The sequence below is a fragment of the Chelmon rostratus genome, chromosome 13, assembly GCF_017976325.1.
Source record: "Chelmon rostratus isolate fCheRos1 chromosome 13, fCheRos1.pri, whole genome shotgun sequence".
Taxonomy (NCBI): Eukaryota; Metazoa; Chordata; class Actinopteri; order Chaetodontiformes; family Chaetodontidae; genus Chelmon; species Chelmon rostratus.
This window is the reverse complement of record NC_055670.1, coordinates 16,380,575-16,399,932: the sequence shown is the minus strand read 5'-3', so window position 1 is coordinate 16,399,932 and position 19,358 is coordinate 16,380,575. Positions and strand designations below refer to the sequence as shown.

At 40.3% G+C, this 19,358-nt stretch overlaps 1 protein-coding gene across 1 annotated transcript in view; it reads left to right on the top strand.

Annotated features, from left to right (window-relative positions):
• cps1 (carbamoyl-phosphate synthase 1, mitochondrial) overlaps window positions 1-19,358 on the top strand; it is a 52,701-nt gene that overhangs the window by 13,907 nt on the left and 19,436 nt on the right. The window contains exons 20-29 of the mRNA XM_041950104.1: window positions 10-186; window positions 2,313-2,431; window positions 7,225-7,366; window positions 8,434-8,499; window positions 8,762-8,825; window positions 9,728-9,909; window positions 12,164-12,358; window positions 14,579-14,646; window positions 17,795-17,870; window positions 18,833-18,910. Of these exons, the coding sequence (XP_041806038.1) occupies window positions 10-186; window positions 2,313-2,431; window positions 7,225-7,366; window positions 8,434-8,499; window positions 8,762-8,825; window positions 9,728-9,909; window positions 12,164-12,358; window positions 14,579-14,646; window positions 17,795-17,870; window positions 18,833-18,910 (1,167 nt within the window). The remainder of the gene's footprint in view (window positions 1-9; window positions 187-2,312; window positions 2,432-7,224; window positions 7,367-8,433; window positions 8,500-8,761; window positions 8,826-9,727; window positions 9,910-12,163; window positions 12,359-14,578; window positions 14,647-17,794; window positions 17,871-18,832; window positions 18,911-19,358) is intronic.

Sequence of the window (19,358 nt, the reverse complement as noted above, 5' to 3'; positions counted from 1 at the left end):
TGGATTCAGGTGATGGCAGTGGGCCGCACCTTTGAGGAGAGCATGCAGAAGGCCCTGAGGATGTGTCATCCGTCAGTGGATGGCTTCGTGCCCCGGCTGCCACTCAAGAAAGCCTGGGCCGACACCCAGGACCTGCAACAGGAGCTGGCTGTGCCCTCCAGCACCCGCATCTTCTCCCTCGCCAAGGTACACTAATCTTTCATAACGTTAATAATGAATGACGCTGACTCCAGTTTTCTCATTAAAATCACATTTTAAAGTGCAACAGAAAAAAATGGTCATGAAAAAACCATGAAACGTGGAGCAAAATGTGTCCCCGGTCCACCTGCGTGTGTAGTCGTGAAAGCCTAACGGTAGGAAAGGTTGTCTTTGAAATGTTGATTTGGTTAAATAGATGCACAGAAGGTAACATACAGAATAAACAGCGTTTGATTCTTTAACTGACAGCAGCACCTTTTCAGATATGTTTGAATGTGGGGGAAGATGAATCAAAGCGGTTTGATGAAGTGTTCCCATGCCTGTTTCGTAATATCCTTGAGAAAGTCATGTGCTCACAAAGTGGTGAACCTCGCTCCATCCTCGCTTGTGAACCACTGAGCCTTCCCAGGATGCCCCTTTCATACCCAATCATGATACTATCACCTGTTACCAATCAACCTGTTTACCTGTGGAATGATCCAGGTGTTTTTGGAGCGTTCCACAACTTCCCCAGTCTGTTGTTGCTCCTGTAACAACTTGTTTGAAACATGTTGCTGGAAGTCAGAATAAGCAGATATTTACAAAAATGAATGAAGCCGATGAGGTCAAACATTTAATATATTGTCTTTGTACTGTTTTCAATTGAATATACGTCACAAAGGTTTATCAAATAAATTATCAAATTCGGTTCTGTTTTTCTGGGGAAAGCATAGAATTTAAAACAGTCCAGGCCATAAGACACACAGACCCCTACAGGTTTTACCAGACAACATCACATCACCGCAGGCCTGGCATCTCTCCACTGGCCTCATGTTTGCTTTAGAAATCATTTTCAGGTTTCACTAATCACTTTCAAAGCATGCATGAGTCTGGCCCCAAACTGCATTGCAGACATGCTGACCCCATATGAGCCAGCTTGCAGCCTTAGATCCTCAGGTGGGGCCCTTCTGTTCGTCCCAAAGACGAGGCTTAAATCTATAGGTGACCGTGCTTTTGCCATCAGGACCCTTCGGCTTTGAAACAACCTGCCTGAGGTGATAAATCTCACAGAATCAGTCACTTCTTAAAAATCGCTTCTTAAAGCCCATTTTCGTAGACTTGCTTTGATGTGATGTGTTTTTATTGCCTAAGTTTTTTATTAGTATTTATTTTCGCAGATTGTACAGAACTGTGTTCCAACAGTTCCATCTGGGCTTTTTTAAAATGTGAATTTTCCATTCACTGGGCCAACCAACGTTTCGTGATCTGCTTTCATCATGTTTACAAAGATCATGTTGGACGGTTGTATGTTCAGGGATCACAGAGTGTGGTTAATCTGTGTTAATGTGTTATATTTATCTAAAATTACCTAATCAAAATTAATGTATTATTTTGACAACTGTGAAACATAAGTTATGATAATTAGTATTATTATCATTATCCTCCTAAACACTTATTCAGCTATGATAAGGAGCAAAGACATAAGACACCAGGGAAAATGATTTGGGTGCAAATCTCTGATGTGTTGGTGGCGTTTTTGTCTTTTATCTGCTTTTGAAGGTCAGTCGTCATCAATTCTGTGACACTAAAACAGGTGAAAGTCAGAGTAATAATGACTCGCAGCTTGATTATCTGCTCCTTACGGCAGGTTTCACTGCACGTTTTACAGACTGCTGAGTAAAATCCTCCCACGCTAACCTGGAATCATTTCAGACATCTAATAGAAAAATGATAAAACATATTTATGAAGCTGTTTTCAGGGCACAGCCTCTGTCATATTATAGGTTGATGACACAGACCGGCTTTGGATGCCTGATTTTTAATAACAGGCCAATATTGGCAAAGTAATATATTGTTCCTGTAATAGATTTTACTCGAAGCAGTCCTCGGAGTAATGGATAAAAACAGATTTACAGTGACTGCTCTGAACGGCTGTTCGGATGCAGCGGCAGCTCGCTGACTGATTTGTAGCATGATTTTGCTCACAAGCAGTTGATTTTAGATTCTGTTGAAACTTGGTGAAACCTATTTGATGTCTGCTTTCAGAATGCTCCAATAAGGGGCATGAATGATGAACTTGACGATGATGAATAATAAATGTTACGGCTCGTCTGTTTCATGTCTCTACTTTTAAGTCCCTCCACAGTGGCATGAGTGTCGATCAGATCCACCGGCTGACGGCCATAGACAAGTGGTTCCTCCACAAACTCCACAGGATAACACAGCTGGAGCAGCACCTGGCGAACTACAGGAGGTAACGCGCACACACACATTCGCAGCATATGACTAACATAACAGTGTCCGGATGTGAGTGTGTGAAGGTGTGTGTGACAGCCTCAAGAACTCGAGTAAAGGTTTCTTACTATATCGTAACTGTGTGACTCTCTGCTCTTTGATTATATCTGATCAAGTTGAACTACCTCCTCCTAAACACAGTACATCCATCCACCCATAAGGTTGCAGTCTATTGCACCACAGGCAGACGGCTCGTGGATTATTATAATTTTATGGAATATATTGAAATTCTTTGCTAGTTCCCACGCTAGCTCAGTCACTGTCAGCTTCAACTCTTTGCCATACACAGTCCTCTCCTGGTTACCTGATGGGTTTGCAGGTTTGTACTGACCCTTTGCTACAGACTAGATGCTCCACTGTTGTCAAACTACAAGTCTGTAAAACCTGCAGTGACATTATATTTTACTTTTTGTTTCAAATAAATCAAATCATGCTGAAAAAAAAGCAAACAGGCAAATCCTACATGAGAGGGCAGCCGGTGAGACGACTCTGACCAATCAATGGACTGCATTTTTTCTGGCTCCACCTTTTATTACTGGATCAGTGTGTTCGGCACGTCAACAGAAGGGTACTGAAAAAGCAGGACGGAATGGAGTGTTTCTATTGGTGCAATGGAAGCGCAAACAGAACAGTGAATTGTACTGAACTGTGTCTCAGAGTCATAGCATAAAAAGATAAAACAAACATTTTAGTGCGGTATGATTGCTCACAGCAGGATCCCAACACACCAATCCACTTAATGAATATTTGTTCTGCTTCCATAGCTGGTTTAATGGTGTCATAGCCATAGGTTTCATTCTTGTCTATGCAAGGTGTTTGTCTACGTTTACCTTGCACTTACCCTGCAGGTTGTCCTGTGCGTTGAACATCCTCCTGTCTCAGTGTCCCATTAGAAACTCAGCCGGTGCCTGTTGGAACTAGAGACGGATAAACATGTTTAAAACCACGACAGAGTTTTGTGTTCCTTCTTGAAATCATTGAATCTTTCTCAGCGGGAGAACGTTCGTCCTTAAATCAGCCTCTTCCTCACTCGGGGTTGGCCTCCTCTCGGCTCTCTCTCTGCCCTCGGGCTCTTACCTGCACAGCCACTGTGAATTTTTATGGCTCAGTCACAGGTTACCCGCTGCTTCCCTCTGACTCTGCTGTTTAATAATTAATGGCCGGCCGTCTGGTGGGCGCCCGCCGCAACACGCTGACACATGGACGGCTGTTGTAGTCTCCACTGCCTCTGGAGCAGGGGACATTGAGATGGGCACACGACAATAGGCTGCTGCCAGACTGATGGAGCGTAGAGAGGAGTGCAGGTGGGCTTCAGGCTCTGCTGGTCAGGAGACTCACTGTGTCTGTGCAGAAGCATGTTGAATCTTCTATTGCTATAGTTGGTACAGAAGGATATTCGTTTATGGAGATGAGAGGAGCCTTCAAAGTGAGGACATTTTGTTCTTCATCTACACGAGAGTCACATGCAGTGTTAGGATTTCTTTGTAGAGTTAAGATTAGAAGTAAGTAATTTGGATTTAGGTAAATATCTGCCTTTCATTAACTCTGTTTCACCCTGGTTGGTAAAGATATGAGGACTATTGTAACGAGAACCAATAATTTGTGCTTTTATGTCATTAAGGATTTAATGATTTTCGGATGAATATTTATAAGATTAGAAACTGGTTTAGAAAAATGTGAAAAAATGTCATTTTGTTTGCAGACTATTAGTACATACAGGTGTGAAGTTGGCAGCTTCTTAGCTTGTTTGTTAGTATTACTAGTATTATTATGGCAATACATCTCTTCAATAAGTATTAAAGAATACTGGGTATAAAAAAATGTTTATATTACCACTGCAACTAACAATCATTCGTGATTAATCTACCAATTTTTCATTTGATTATGTGATTAAGTATATAAAATGGCAAAGAAATGTGAAAAAATGCCATGTCCAAACCCGACCCTACCCCGATACAGTAAATATAATCTGAAGCACTGAGTTTCTGCATCCTCTGTCCACATGTCGCTGCAAGGCTGAATTCAGTCTAATCTCATCAGAGCACCGCACGTTTTACGTTTTAATAAACAAACTGCTTGAAATGCCTCCTTTCCTGCACATTTTCCCTGTCTCTAAAAGACACTGAAAGCACCATGTCAGGTAGGCTAGCCCGCCCGACACGACCGAACCTGAACAACATCTTATCCAACAACACTTTAATATAAACATAAACACGCAAATCAGCTTTTTGGGTCTGGTGGTGTCAGATTTTGCATCCAGAACCAGTTCCATGCTGGGTTATAGGTGCCCCCCTTTTCCATGTTCCATCAGAGCCAAATATCTAAACATTTTGATCTCTTCAGGTTTGATTACTGAGCTGAACTCAATATGACATCATGTCAATACACCTGCGTATTAGAACAGAGATAATTGGGTACATAAGCTGTGTGCATGACATGAATTACAATAAAAAGGACTCACTTAGTTTGTCAGGGTGGCAATTATACAACACGTAAATGCGTCATTCTCATACTGTGAAGGCTCAAATTTGATGAAGTGAAAAATTGACAAAATGAAAAGTGTGAAAATGCAGAAATTAATGCTTTCCATTTTGAACTTTAGTTGGGGTGTGTGTGTTTTTGTAAGCATATGTGAGAATATCTGTCAGTCCCTCTTCCTCACTTTCTGCACACGCACCAAACACACCACAGCTTTAATGTGTATTTCATGTTTTATTTACCATGAGGAGTATGTACAGAAGTTCATAGCATGCAGAGGATTTCCCTTTCGCTCCAAACTGCTCTTCCAAAGAGGGTAATTGTACACAAGACAAACCGAGCTCTCAGATCAAATTTCTTTCCTTCCTGTGATTCTGACTCAGAGCTCACGCTGCTCTCTCCTTTCGTTGTTATTTCTCAGCCCAGCCATGTGCAGTGGGAGTTAAAACACACTTGACATTTCCAATATTGTTACGCTACAAGGTCATAAATAATTCAGATAAGCAGGAGGGAGAGCAGGTTGTGGTTTACCAGAAATAAGAATTCCTTTTGTCTCAGCCGAGGGTTGAAGGAATACTGTGACATTATTGGAAACGATGCTTGTTGCTTTCTTAGTGGGAGTTACATGAGAAGATCAATATCAGTTTCATCACCGTGCATCGTGTGTTTAGTTTAACTTGGCACAAAAAAACAGAAAGCAAAGGGAGGCAGTCAGCCGAGCTCTGTCGACTCCTTAGCTGTCGTATTTGCACAGTTTAGAAACAGAAAAACAGTCTAGTGTGGTTTTAATAAGCAGACTTACTGCAGCTATTTTATAACTGAATCAGCTCAGTCCAGTAACTGCACCAGTTCATCTCACATGTCGTGTCCCTTCACTGAGAAGCTGCTGACTTTTCACACTTTTTCGAACTCTGAGCAAAACCCCAGCTGACTTCTGGATGTATTGTGAGCTGGTTGGCTTGGAAACATGATGCAACACACAAGACACTTTTGAAAGTTTTTCTTTTCCACTCGTAGCAGAAGCTAGCTGTTCCCTTCTCGACCTGACATTTTCTGGACAAATCCCAATAGTCAACGCACAGTGATTTCTTCGATATCGGTCCTTTTGATCTAAAAAGCAAACAATCCATAAATCTAAGTATCTTCCTAGTTTCATAAAATTCTGACTCTGTTGTTCTGTTCTGATTCATCATATTCAAACGTGGAAACAAAGCAAAAACAGTTTTTATATTTTCAGTACATTTCGACTGCTAGTATTGTAAATTGTAAAAGTAGGTATATTGTTGATCAATCAGTATAGCGGTAAAATAGAGAAAGATGTATTAACGTCTTCATATTTAACAGTTATGAAAAGGGAAGAGTTCAGAGCACACTACAGGTGACATATCGCCGATCATGATTTCGCTGTGATGTCTCACTCTGCCTGGTTTCTTTCTCCAGGGCTTGTTTTCCCTAAATTTCCTGAGGTTAACATGACATGAAGTTTTTTATTTTTATCTGAGATTAAAAATGAGTGAGTGCGTGAGTGAGTGAGTGCAGCAGGTCCAGAACTGTTTGAATTTAAGTAGGAAGCAAATTCCTGACACCCAACTTTATTTCTGTCACTTTTCATTCTCCACAGCTTGCATTGAAGTTTCATTGATTTAAAATGGGTTTTAAATGGCTGCTCTTGCCAACCTGGTGCTCTGGCACCTTGGCACCTCGTTTGTCGATGCCTTATTGATCGCTCTGAGGTGGGCTGGTCCCTGTTATCCACACCACTGGGTAGCAGAGCCAGTCATGACCCACTTGTTGGATTGACCCTCTTAGTTCAGTGGACTTGAAAATACACAGATATATGAGGGGGGGCACAGTCAGAAAACTTGAGAATACGCTTACTTGTCAGTTGTGTTTGTGTACCTCGGGAGGCTTCCAGGCTTCCATGTCAGGCATGTTGTCTATTAAACTTTTAAGATCAACAAATGATTGACAGACTCTGCTTCCCTCTACTTTGTGGGTGACATAGTGTCGTACCAGAATGAATCGAACACTAATCATGTGCTTTTCCTTTGGCATGAAGGGAGATTTAGTTATGGCACAGAGTCCTGTTGTTCCAGTGCAAATGGAGTGAAATGTTTTGGCAGTGATCATGATGTCTGAATTAGTCAAATACCGAAGAAAGATTCAACATACACTGAAAAATGTGACTATTAAGGGCGTTCCACAAAGTGTGAGTTTCTGAATGGTTAGTGAAACAGCTATGTAATTACTGTGACTTAATGTCTTGTCCTACAGTGGCACCGTGCCCAAGGGGCTGCTGCTGAAGGCCAAGCAGGATGGCTTCTCCGACCGGCAGGTTGGTCAGATTCTGGGCTCCAATGAGAGAGCAGCCAGAGAGCTGAGGCTCACCCATGGCATCAAACCCTGGGTCAAACAGGTGAGCAAGTCTGGGATCCTTCTTGGAGCTTCCAGTCGGGCTGCAATGAACAATTATTTTTATTAAAGGTGTTAATTATGTTAAACCAATAGAGCAAATGGTTTATTTGTGTACATGAACTTACATCTATTCAATCTCTACTAAGTTATGAGTAGGGCTGCAACAAACGATTATTTTCATTAGCAGTTATTCTGCCAAATATTTTCATGATTCATTTATAGTAGTCTACAAAATGTCAAACAAAATATGAGAAATTATTCTTTTAAGATCATAAATGAAAAGCAGCAACTCCTTACATTTAAGATGGAACACGGTAGAAAGTGTTTGATGGAAAAATGACTGAAATGATTATCAAAATATTTGGCAATTAATTTTCTTTAGTTTTAGTAATCGTTGCAGTGTTAGATTCCAGGTCAGACGCACACAAATAACGGCTTCTTCCTGATCAATACACACACTCTTACACAGGTTAGTTTCCTTTGGTCATAAATATAAAACATGTCGGGGAAATAAGGGTTAAAGCTATCATTGACTGTATTTCCACCTCATACAGCTTTGAAATGTTTTATCTCCTGATGTAGAACTAAAAACATGCAAAAACTTATTAGTGATGACATCCTGTAAATTACTACTTAATAACTAAATATTTTTTTCCACCTGCTAAAGAAGTATATAGCAGGTTTATCTCTTTAATTTATATAGTTTTTAGACAACAGAGTTCTTAAACTTAGTCTGACTACATAGGCTTTTAGTGAATTAAATTGTTTTGTTTTTTTTCTTGGATTGCATTTGTGATTTAATTAACAATAGTAACACCATAATGTAATAACATCCATCACAAGTAGTAATCCTGCATTTAAACATTTAATAAATTGAATGTGCAGAGGAAAGAAGCCAAACTAATGTGAAGTATATCATGTACTCATCATGTAGAATTGCTCCTTTCAGAGTGTTTAACCATGGTATTGGTGTAAAAAAAAAAAATTAGCACTGTCGCCTTACAAAAAGGTGCATGTTCTGAAAAAATGACACATTTTCATCTATTTTTCACTGACCCCTCTTCCCAGATTGACACCTTGGCAGCAGAGTATCCAGCTATGACCAACTACTTGTATTGTACCTATCATGGTCAGGTAAGTTGTCTCTGCTGACTGAGGAAAAAAAAAGAAGTATTATTTTACCTTTATGATGTATATAGCCAATCTAACCACTGTCTAATAGAAAATAAAATTTGTATAACAAAATGTCAACATTTTATTGTTATAAAAAAAAATTATAAAGTAGGATATTAATTGTAAGATGGTTGTTTTTCTGTGCTGAAGAATTACTTATGGACATATTTCTGACAGAGGTGCAACATTAACAATTGCTTTGCCAATTTAACCAATCCATCAGGAGCATGATCTGGATTTTAAAGACCAGGGAATTATGGTTCTTGGTTGTGGGCCCTATCACATTGGTGAGTCCAACAATAAGTTCTCTCTCTATATATATATTTATATTGCTATGTTCATACAAATGTTTCACTGATTATCCTATTTCCTCAAATAAAAACAGATGGTCAAATAGAGGCCAAGTCTCAAATATTGCCGCTACAAACAAACAAAAGCTGGCCCCAAATACAGGGTGTGGAAAAATTCATAAGGATAGATACACTTCTGGGGGCTGCTATATATAATGTGCATGTCAGCTAAACATAATGCATCAGTGTAATCATGCTATTTTCAACACTTTGTTGTTCTGGCCTACTCATATGAAGAATTATTGCCACAGGATGGCAGTAGCTACATTTAAATACATGTTCCTTCAAATGTTTCACAATAAAAGCCTTGTTAAGAAAAGAAGTGGTTCTGTCTATTGAAACACTAGAGGGCTTTTATTTTGAAATGGATACAGTAAGTGTTGAGTGTGTATTAACAGCACAGTGCAGTAACAAACATTTAACAATGGAAATTGTACCAGATCAGAAAACAGACAGAGGAAACTAGAAATAAAGGCCTGTCTCTAATATAAGCCTGCTTCAAATAAGGGCCTGGTAACCTCTGCAGTTAAGGTAGATACAGGGCCTGGCTAATTGTTGAGGAAATTTATAAACAAACAAAAAGTACCAGAAAAATTAGCAACAACTTAATTCCACCTTTACACAGGAGCTACATTGCATTGGCAAAAGTTATTGTCAATGGTTGTTCATCAGCTGTGATACAGTAAGCAAAAGGGTTCATAGAAAATTTGGTCTAAATTAACGGAAGACAGAATATAATTTGCATGGAAAGTGATCGTCACAGTCTGGAAGTTGTCCATATATTATTCTGAATTTGTGGTTTTATGGTCAACAAATTCATTAACTGTTTGATCCACCAGGGAGCAGTGTTGAGTTTGACTGGTGTGCGGTGTCCAGCATCAGAGCTTTGAGGCAGATGGGCAAGAGGACAGTGGTGGTCAACCACAACCCTGAGACCGTCAGCACTGACTTTGATGAGTGCGACCGCCTTTACTTTGAGGAGTTGACCCTAGAACGCATTCTGGACATCAGCCAACAGGAGGTTAGGACACGCTTGCAAACATGCCATCTCTTATTTGACAAAATTCAAACAAAATATACAAATGATGTACTATTCCTTTTTATCATGGGAGAGATTTTTGTTCTGGCAGACAAGAGGCATCTACACCCACTTACTGAATCTTGGTCTGGGTTGATAGGCCTATCCCAGCATGTACTGGGGGAGAGGCAGGGCACTCAGAACAAGTCACCAATCTATCACAAGGTTATATCAGTGATAATAACTACTTATATATTCATGTGTACTGAGTGGAATCTGATTGAAATATTGCATTGCAGTCAATTCAAGGCTTCCCTAGGCAGAGAAGTGTTGATCAATTACACAATGCATATATAATAATAAAAGATATGAATCATGTCAGCCAGGTTGGAGGTAGGAAATACTAGTGGAATTTAAAGAAAAACAATATTTGCTCAATATTACGGTCAAATAGATTTATTGGTCTCAGACTGGCCCCCAACGTACATATAAAGGCATAATAATTTCTCTAACTAAGGCTTTCTGATTTGTTTTGACGTGACTGTACTGCTCAGGAATAATTCTTTATTGAAAAAAAAAGTAGAAATAAAACATTAGCAGCATGACTGTGAATTATTTATATGGATTTTCCACAGAGCAGACTTCCACAGTGCTGAGGGGGGAAAAAACCGTTCCCTGCTCAGAATGGCATGGATGAAACATAACTGAAAATACCCCAAACCTCTGTGTTGATTCATATTTATTTTTTCATATTTTGGAAACTGGAAGCTGGTTACGCGTGCAGCATTTTCTGCCTTATCCTCCGGGACGGTCTTGGCCATTAAAAGCAGCCAAACAAAAGCCCCTCTCTCTCGCTCTGTCAAACAGAGACTGGGAAAACTCTGAATGAGTCCTAATTGGGACATTTACTATGCAGAAGAATAGGCTCATCTAAGCTTTAAGAGCTTGGGGTCGCGTAGTTACAGGTATGAGGATTTCTTTTTTTTAATGGGTTTACTGACCTCTTTACTTACCTCTATAATGCTCATAGTTCATGTGGTTGGGCTTGATAAATAGTTTTTTGGCTAAATATATTCCCAGGTGGTCATTTTTCATCGCTGTAGGATTAGTTCTTAGTTGATTTCATTTACAGAAACTGTGAAAGTGCCTTCTGTATGCTTTTCTATAAAATAATTATTTGGTAGTTTTCAGTATTCTGAGGTTTATCATGGAGATGCATTTTAATAATCCTCTTGCCTAAATGAATGATAATGCCAGTGCAAACTTGCATAATACCAACAAAATGACTAGTTGTGGTGATTATCATTTACTTTTTCTGAAACATGTTAGGCTACCATCATGTTCATTTAATTTTAATTAAGATTTCACATACATGACCAGACTTGATATATTATACCATGTATATGAGGATACATATTGTGGGTGTAGATGCCTATTGTGTGTGCGGAGCCCAGCTGACCCATAAGACCGCTGAGATTTACTGTGGTTTTCCTGTGTATATGTTTGCTGCTGTCTGTGTATTTATGTTGTGTTGTGTGTTCGTGTACTAATGTCCATTGACTTCCCTCTGCAGAGAAATTGTAATCCAGTTAATGTTGCGATGGGATCAGAGTGTGATTAAGTGTTTGTTTGTTCTGGGTGATAGCATTACCATCAATCCCTCTCTCACAGCTACAGTCCCCTCTTCCTCTGTGTCTGTGTGTCTGTGTCTGTCTGTGTGTGTGTGTGTGTGTGTTTGTGTGTGTCTGTGTGAGATAAATACAGCATTAGAGCATGGAGATAAACCCTGGACAGGAGCAGGAGAGCAGGCCCATGAATAATGAAGAGATACAACCTGGCATTGCCATGGAAACAGCATCCCCTCTGGATCAGCTAGACAGGAAAAGGGGTAGCATGCTGTTATTAAAAGGAGCACACATGCTTGCTCTCTCTCTCTCTCACACACACACAAACGCACACACACGCACACACACTCCCTGGTGATAACTAAACCCGTGACACGGCCGAGATCAACTGTTTCTGTTTGTCTCATATTTTCACTGTGTGATCAGTGGCCAGAATAATTGGAAGTGGCCACAGGTTTCAGACTGTTAATCTTGGCTGATAGGCCTCTGGCAGGAGGTCCAAGACTTGAAAGAGTGTCTCCCCATCTCCTGTCCTTTCTCCTCCTTTCACTTCTCATTCTTTTATTCTACCTGCTGTTATATCCTCTTTTTTTGTCTTGCACATTCTTATTTGTCCATCCTCTCCTCTCCAGGGTTGTTCCAGCAGCATTGTGTCAGTCGGAGGCCAGATCCCCAACAACCTGGCCGCCCCGCTGCACCTGAACGGGGTGAAGATCCTCGGGACAAGCCCCCTGCAGATCGACCGGGCTGAGGAGCGCTCTGTCTTCTCCGGTGTACTAGATGACCTCGGGGTGGCCCAAGCCCCATGGAGGGCCCTCAGCTCCCTGGTGAGAGGAAACAAATAAATAATGAATAGTAGGGGAGTTAATTAAATATTGTAGCATGATATTGTGTGTTATGCATGGTGACACTGTGCTAAAAACCTTTTGAAATTGCTCCTGTACGACGTATGTGAGGTAAGGAGCAGTTTAAGTGATTGATATGTGTCCTACTTAAGCTCTGTCTTTAAAATAATACTCCACCCAACCAGTGAGCTGAGTTAATTTGCTTTGACTGCTCATGTGTTTTTGCAGGCAGCAAAACAGTAAAAGAATGATTTCCCTGAGTAGCAGTATCAGGGTTTCCTCCAGAAAATGAGTTAACACAGAGGTTTGCTTCTAAAAGACATCCCCATCTTGGTCATTTTTATGCTCTAATTAAGTTTTTTGTATGGATCTGCCTTACGGAAATTTAATATTTGCATTTTACCCATACTGTATTGTTTTGTCAGAAGCAATGTGTAACAAGAAATCATATTTTTATTCCTTTGGAGGAAAAAATCAGGAATTTTCTGCCTTTTTATAGTTTGTTTTCTGTCAAACACATCAAACCAACAAAAATAGAATTGTATCAAAGCATCATCCTGACATCACTAGGAATTAAAAGATGGATTTCCCAACACAGACTGCATCCTGGTGCATGTAGTTGAACGGAAAAGTCTACCGCCCCATAACATCACACTTTCCCCTGCAGACAAACTTGTCTCATTATATTTTAGATTATTTTTTTCAGCATTTCTTCTTCATAACTTGTCTCATTATTTGCAGAACTTTCTCCCTCATTGAGGCTCTGTGCCACATTACTTACGCTTTTGCTAAGTGTTTTTCTTGTTTGGCCCTCTCAACTTGCTCACGGCTACATCACAACGAAGCACTATCAGACCCCTCTGTGGAGCACTGAGACATGTCTCTTCCATGACCGTTGCTCATGTATTCAGGTACCACCGAGGAGCGATTAGCCGGCACACACAGATAAAGTTCTGCGTCTCTCTGGAGTCCACACACACATTCTATTTCCCTGTCGATTGTGGAGAAGCGGCTCGTTTTTATTGGTTTGGAATAACTCCAGCAGAGCCGTGGGGAGATGGTTCTTTTGCGTCTCCGGGAAGCTATTTTGTGTTTGTTAATGGTACTCCACCTGGCGAGTGAACAGTGGGTAATGATGGAGAGAAAAAGCCTACACGTGCAGAGAGACGGAGAAGAGAGAGAGCGATGATGATAATGATGATAAGGAGGAGGAGGAGGACGACATACAGCCTTTCTCTCACTGCTAGACTCCTTCCACAACTCCCTCCTGTCTCATTCCTCATCTGAACTGAATGGAAGAGAAGAAAATCAGAAGGGAGGTGAATTGAAGCTCCTCTTTCTGACTACTGGAGCACTTATACTCTCCTTTTTTACTCTTTTATTAGCTGTGTGTGTGTAGTTCAGTTGAGATTGGGTAAAATGAGGCTTGCTTGTTAGTATGAAGACGAGGAGACATACAAAAATACACAGCATGTTGCATACAATTCGAAACAAAAAACAAAACTCAGGTTGAATCCGTAGAAAGAGTAAAACAATTTTTGCTTTTTTACTAAATAATTCTAGGTTTTATAATAATTCTTGTTGAACTATAGACTGTTTTCTGATGTTTTTGTGTTTGCTGGAATGCTTTTTCTTCTTTGTCTGCAGATGATTTGTACCTCTGTGACTGGAAATGTGTTTACATTTCAGATCTCTGCCACTTGTTACAGCAGTTAAAAAGTGAGATAAATAACACAGGCTGACTTATGCATTTTGGTGTCTGGGCCAGTGACGTCTGAACTGTCAGGACTACACTAAATTTTCCACCTGTTCAGTGGCTCATTCATATTTCTTCACAATGAATGAAATAGATGCATCTGCAGTGCACACAGATGCCACAAATTACAGCTACAACTATTAGAGAAAACATGCTGTTTGAACTACACAATTTATGTTATGCACTGTAATGGTAACTTTATTGTCCAGCATTTACCTCAGTTTTAACCATATTTTCCTACTTGCGTATTTCAACTGGTTATTGCACAATCTTTGTGCCAAAGAGAGACTAAAGTTTAATGCCACAACATCAGAACTTAACATACATGTTTCAAGCAGCTCCAAAGTTGGACTGACCATCTGGATAATTTCTGGAACCACTGTCAGGACATGACATACTCTTATCTTTTCCAAGATGATAAATAAAGCTTTTCTCTCTCTTCACAGGAAGATGCCTTTGCCTTTGCCAACCAGGTGGGCTACCCCTGTCTGCTGCGCCCCTCCTATGTTCTCAGGTCAGTTTGAACACACGTCAGCCAACACACACTCAATGAATGTAGTGGCTGACTCACTGTAACATCTTTAATGTATTTCTAGCCAATAAGAGAAGACATTATTGGGGAGAAGACAGCGCAGTCCTGTTTGGCTGAGGCATGAAAGAAAAAAATCAAGTGGCTTTCTTAATAACTAATTTGGAGCATTATTGCTAACTGAGTAAAATACAATTTTTGTTATGATGATTAATGAACTTCACTCTCACCACAGCTCATTCAGTTTTGCAGTGACACTTTTGTCCAGCAGATGTCGTGATCAGACCCTGTATTCAGCAGGGTTTTGTCACTGAGAATAAACTTGTGTATAAGGGAGTTTTTTGAGACATTTTGCGGTTTTACATGCAAGCTGTGATGTTGTTTTGAACAGGGAGTCTGTCCCTGCTTGTTAAGCATGGTGGGAAACCCTGTGTGTCATGCACTGGGTCACATTTAGAACTGCCAAATATCCAAGTCATCCACTTCATCTTGATGTAGCCAAAGTCGTACTTTTAATGTCAAGTCTATTTATTGGCACAGAGTTTATTATTATTCACAAGTTCACTTTCTTCCGTCTTAAGAAGGAAAGGCTTTCCTCTCCTCTCCAGCATTGGCGCAGGATGAACTCTCTCTGATCTCTTCCCATCCCCAAAGCATTCCCACTCTTCCCCTTTGACATACTTGTTAATGGTTTTTGAATGTTCCTCCCAGCCTCTGTACATATGCACAAACTCACACATTTACGCACCAAACACTCTCTTCCTTGTCAGATTCGTGCTTCAGATTTTTGTAACAGTGAAATACACACACACACACACCAAAACTCATAAAGTTTGAAGTGTTTTGCCCTAAAATATATTCATATAATAACTTAAAGGGAAGATTCTTATAATGTATATCTTATTTGCATATTTAAATCCATCATTCCTTTTTGGTTTAATCAGCAGTATAATTACTGTGACATGCAAACACTGCTAGATATGTCTGTGAATGATGTGCATAAGCAATAAGACCATTTTCAAACTAGTTTATGGTTTTGCCATTTTAGTAAAACAGCTTCCAAAATGTCAATCCAAAGCTTAAACATTTGGAAATGGTCTCATTTCTTCACTGTTTACAAGTGCTGCAAAAGCCGACGTTGGCAAGACAGAGTGAAATGCAAATGCAAAGTAGTTCTGAGGAATTTCTGTCTGTGTGAAAGCAAACCTGTGTGGGTGAGAAATGTCCCAGTTAGACCTAAGTAATAAACACAAGAATGAAAATGAACTTACTTTCATAAAAATCTATCAGGTGAATCTATTGTGATGCCACTGCTTTAGACTTGTTGTATCTGCTGAATCCTGGGGACTTGTTTTAGGCGTTGGGTGTCTCTGTTTTGGGAGATAAAATGAAATAAGGACATGGTGGCTAACAAACGGGTTACACCATTGGCCCTGTGAATAGTATTTGTTCAGACAGACCAAAAAAATGTAATTATTGCTACAAAATGTATTAGGGCATATGCCATTCTCTGCTACACCAAAACAAAAATAATGCCAAGCATCAGCCAGTATGAGGTGAGAGACTATTTAACCCAGCCATTTAACTGCTCATAAATATGGTTTGCCACAGAAAGTATTCTGTATTATTTCAGATATGATATTGTAAAAATACAATATAAAAATATCATTAACATAAATGTCTTATTTTAGATCCAGTGTTTCTTTTCCATTAGGACAATTTCACCTGAGTGACTTTGTATTTTGCCCCCTCCTTGCAGTCTGCAGACAGGGAACCAGGGGTTCTCTTCTTTATCACCTTGATTCTAAAAACGTTGGGACGCTGTGTAGAACGTAAATAAAAACCACCTGCAAACGAACTGTGTTTATTGACAACAGTTTCTGAACCCATGTACTAATATCCTGTATACAATCATGTGTTCACTAAGTGGTGAACCTCGCTCCATCCTTGCTTGTGAATGACTGAGCCTTTCCAGGATGCCGCTTTCATACCCAATCATGATACCATCACCTGTTACCAATCAACCTGTTTACCTGTGGAATGTTTCAAACAGGTGTTTTTGGAGCGTTCCACATATTTCCCAGTCTTTTGTTGCTCCTGTCACAACTTGTTTGAAATGTGTTGCTGCATCAAATTCAGAATAAGCAGATATTTACAGAAATCAATGAAGCTGATGAAGTAAAACATTGAATAATGTCTTTGTACTGTTTTCAACTGTGTATACGTCAAAAAGGATCGGCAGGTTATTACATTCTGTTTTATACAGTATCACAGCTTTTTTGGAATCACAGTTGTAAGACAACATTGTCACAAGAGTCATGACTTTACATGGTCGATTGGTAGAACAATATAAATTGGAACATTTTCCAGGCAAGCAAAATAAAAATCATCACCACTACAAACACTTTTCCTACTACCAGCAGTGTAAGCAGGACCGATAAACTGAAAAACACATTTATGCATACTCATTTTACTCTTGTAAAAGGCTTTCCAGAGAGCTAACTCACTTCCTCGGGGACCAACTGGGCCAACATAGAATTTCATTGAAGAATTGTTTAAAGAAATTTCTTCTCCACACCTGTATTCATGTGAAACTTTAGAAACAGTCGTGCAGAAACTAGATGGCATCCGAGTCAAGGATATGCCTGAATGTAAATGCATATCGCTGGTGCTCAAATGAGGGGTCAGTATTCGTTTGGGGGTTGGACATATGTCTGCCTGTGAGCAACAGGCAGCTGTGGCATAGAGATCTGTCCCAAGCCCGTGGTCCTGTTTCTCTCAAACCCTCCTTTTCAAACAGGAGGATAGCCCAGCTAGCAGTCTAAAATCAAAAACAACAACAACCGCCACAACAAAACTAGCCTAAATCTGTTGTTTTTTTAATGACTAAGATCTGAACTCGTTTTCAAGAGCCTGGAGTGCTTTTCGACCTAAATAGCAGCTCTTCTCCCTCTCTCATTTTGACTGTTTCCAGACCTTGTTCCCGATGGTAATGGTGATGCAACGGAGAGATAATGAGTGTTTTGAACGATCATTTGAAGCTTGTATGTTCTCCTGTTTGCTCGCCTCTCTGCCTCTCCTGTGGCCTTTTGTATTCTCTCGCTCACTCTCTCTCCTGCTTGCATCTCACCAGTGGCTCTGCAATGAACGTTGCATACGGAGAGGAGGAGATGAAACGCTTCTTGGAGGAGGCCACTCAGGTGTCCCAGGTGAGATCAGTGTTAGCTCTGTGTGTGCACGCCTGCACGTGTGAGACAGAGATGGCCTCTATAGGTCATACCTTGGCTTTTTTCATGTCGCGTTCTTGTATTGAATTAGCACGTTAGGGCATGCGATCTCGCTCTCAATCACACACACAAACCCTCTCAGACTCTTTTTTTGTGTTGTGTTCTCCCTCTGCTTTCAATTAGCTAATGCTACCAGCTGGTAAGGCTGTTGGCTAGTATTGTGTGTGCATCTCTACTTCACTGAACGCCCAGGTGGCTTGGGGGCATCTGGCCCCTCCATGAGCCCCTAAGTCAGGCTTGAAGCGTACATATGTCTCACCTGCAAGCAAGCCTGTTAATGGTGGTTTAAAAGGTGCAAACAGAGTAATAATGAAATACTTCAGTTTCACACGATTGGAACACTTTTTCCTGTGCTCTATAAATTGACGACCTTCAGCTTAATGTCTACATCAGATGAGCAGTGTAGGAATTGTATCAATTTTCAAAGTCCTTGTTATGAGCATCCAATGTATTTGAAAAAGTTATCATAATTAATACTTGGTGTCAGAGCCTTTGAAGTAAATGGCTGTCTGTTTCACATTACGACCCACAAACATCAGCAGGCATTCCCCTGGAGATGCTTTACCAGGCTTGTGCTGCAGCCATCTTCACTTGCTCCTCATGTGAAGCAGGCTGAGTCGGGCTGGGGTCAGGTGACGAACGAGTCAAGAACATTAAACTGTTTGGGTCCTAAGAAACTCATTGGTTTGCCTTAGTGGAGCAGAAAAGATTTTTTTTGCATTTGTGTCAACACCCTCACATTAGAAGTTGACTCAGCGTCAGAATCACAGGATTTTCACTAAGTATACACCCACTACACAGACACACAGAAGGCAACAACCTTGTTCAGACTACCTTACCTTTGATTCATTGATAGAATAACCATCCTGCTGTCTTTCGTTCAGGAGCATCCAGTGGTCATCACCAAGTTCATCCGCGGTGCCAGGGAGGTAGAGGTGGATGCCGTGGCCAAGGATGGCAAGGTGAGACATTACTGACATGTTCTGTCCAGTTATTTCTGTCTTACTCTCTTTAAGACCACTGTACCGCCACCCTGTGTATGCAAAGAATTCTTGGCACTTTAGACTCAATGCTTTGCCGATTAAGTATATAACACGCACCAGATGTACTGTATTATTATATTCTGCCTACAGTAATTATGAATGAAGTGCCAAGAAGGTGAGGTAAAAAATGTGGTTTCATTTAAAATATGACTATACATCTTCCACATAATATAACATAATGTTGCACAGTGTAACAGCCTTGAAAACAACAATATTTGTCCCTCTTTTATTGATAATGACACCCCATTTGACCATATTTTCATTTATAACAGTATCATTGTTATTCATCTCTGTAGCCTAGCATTTTTCAGTCCTTCATTATTTTTCAGTTTAAATGGAGGAGTAGGACAGATATGGAGCCCAGCAG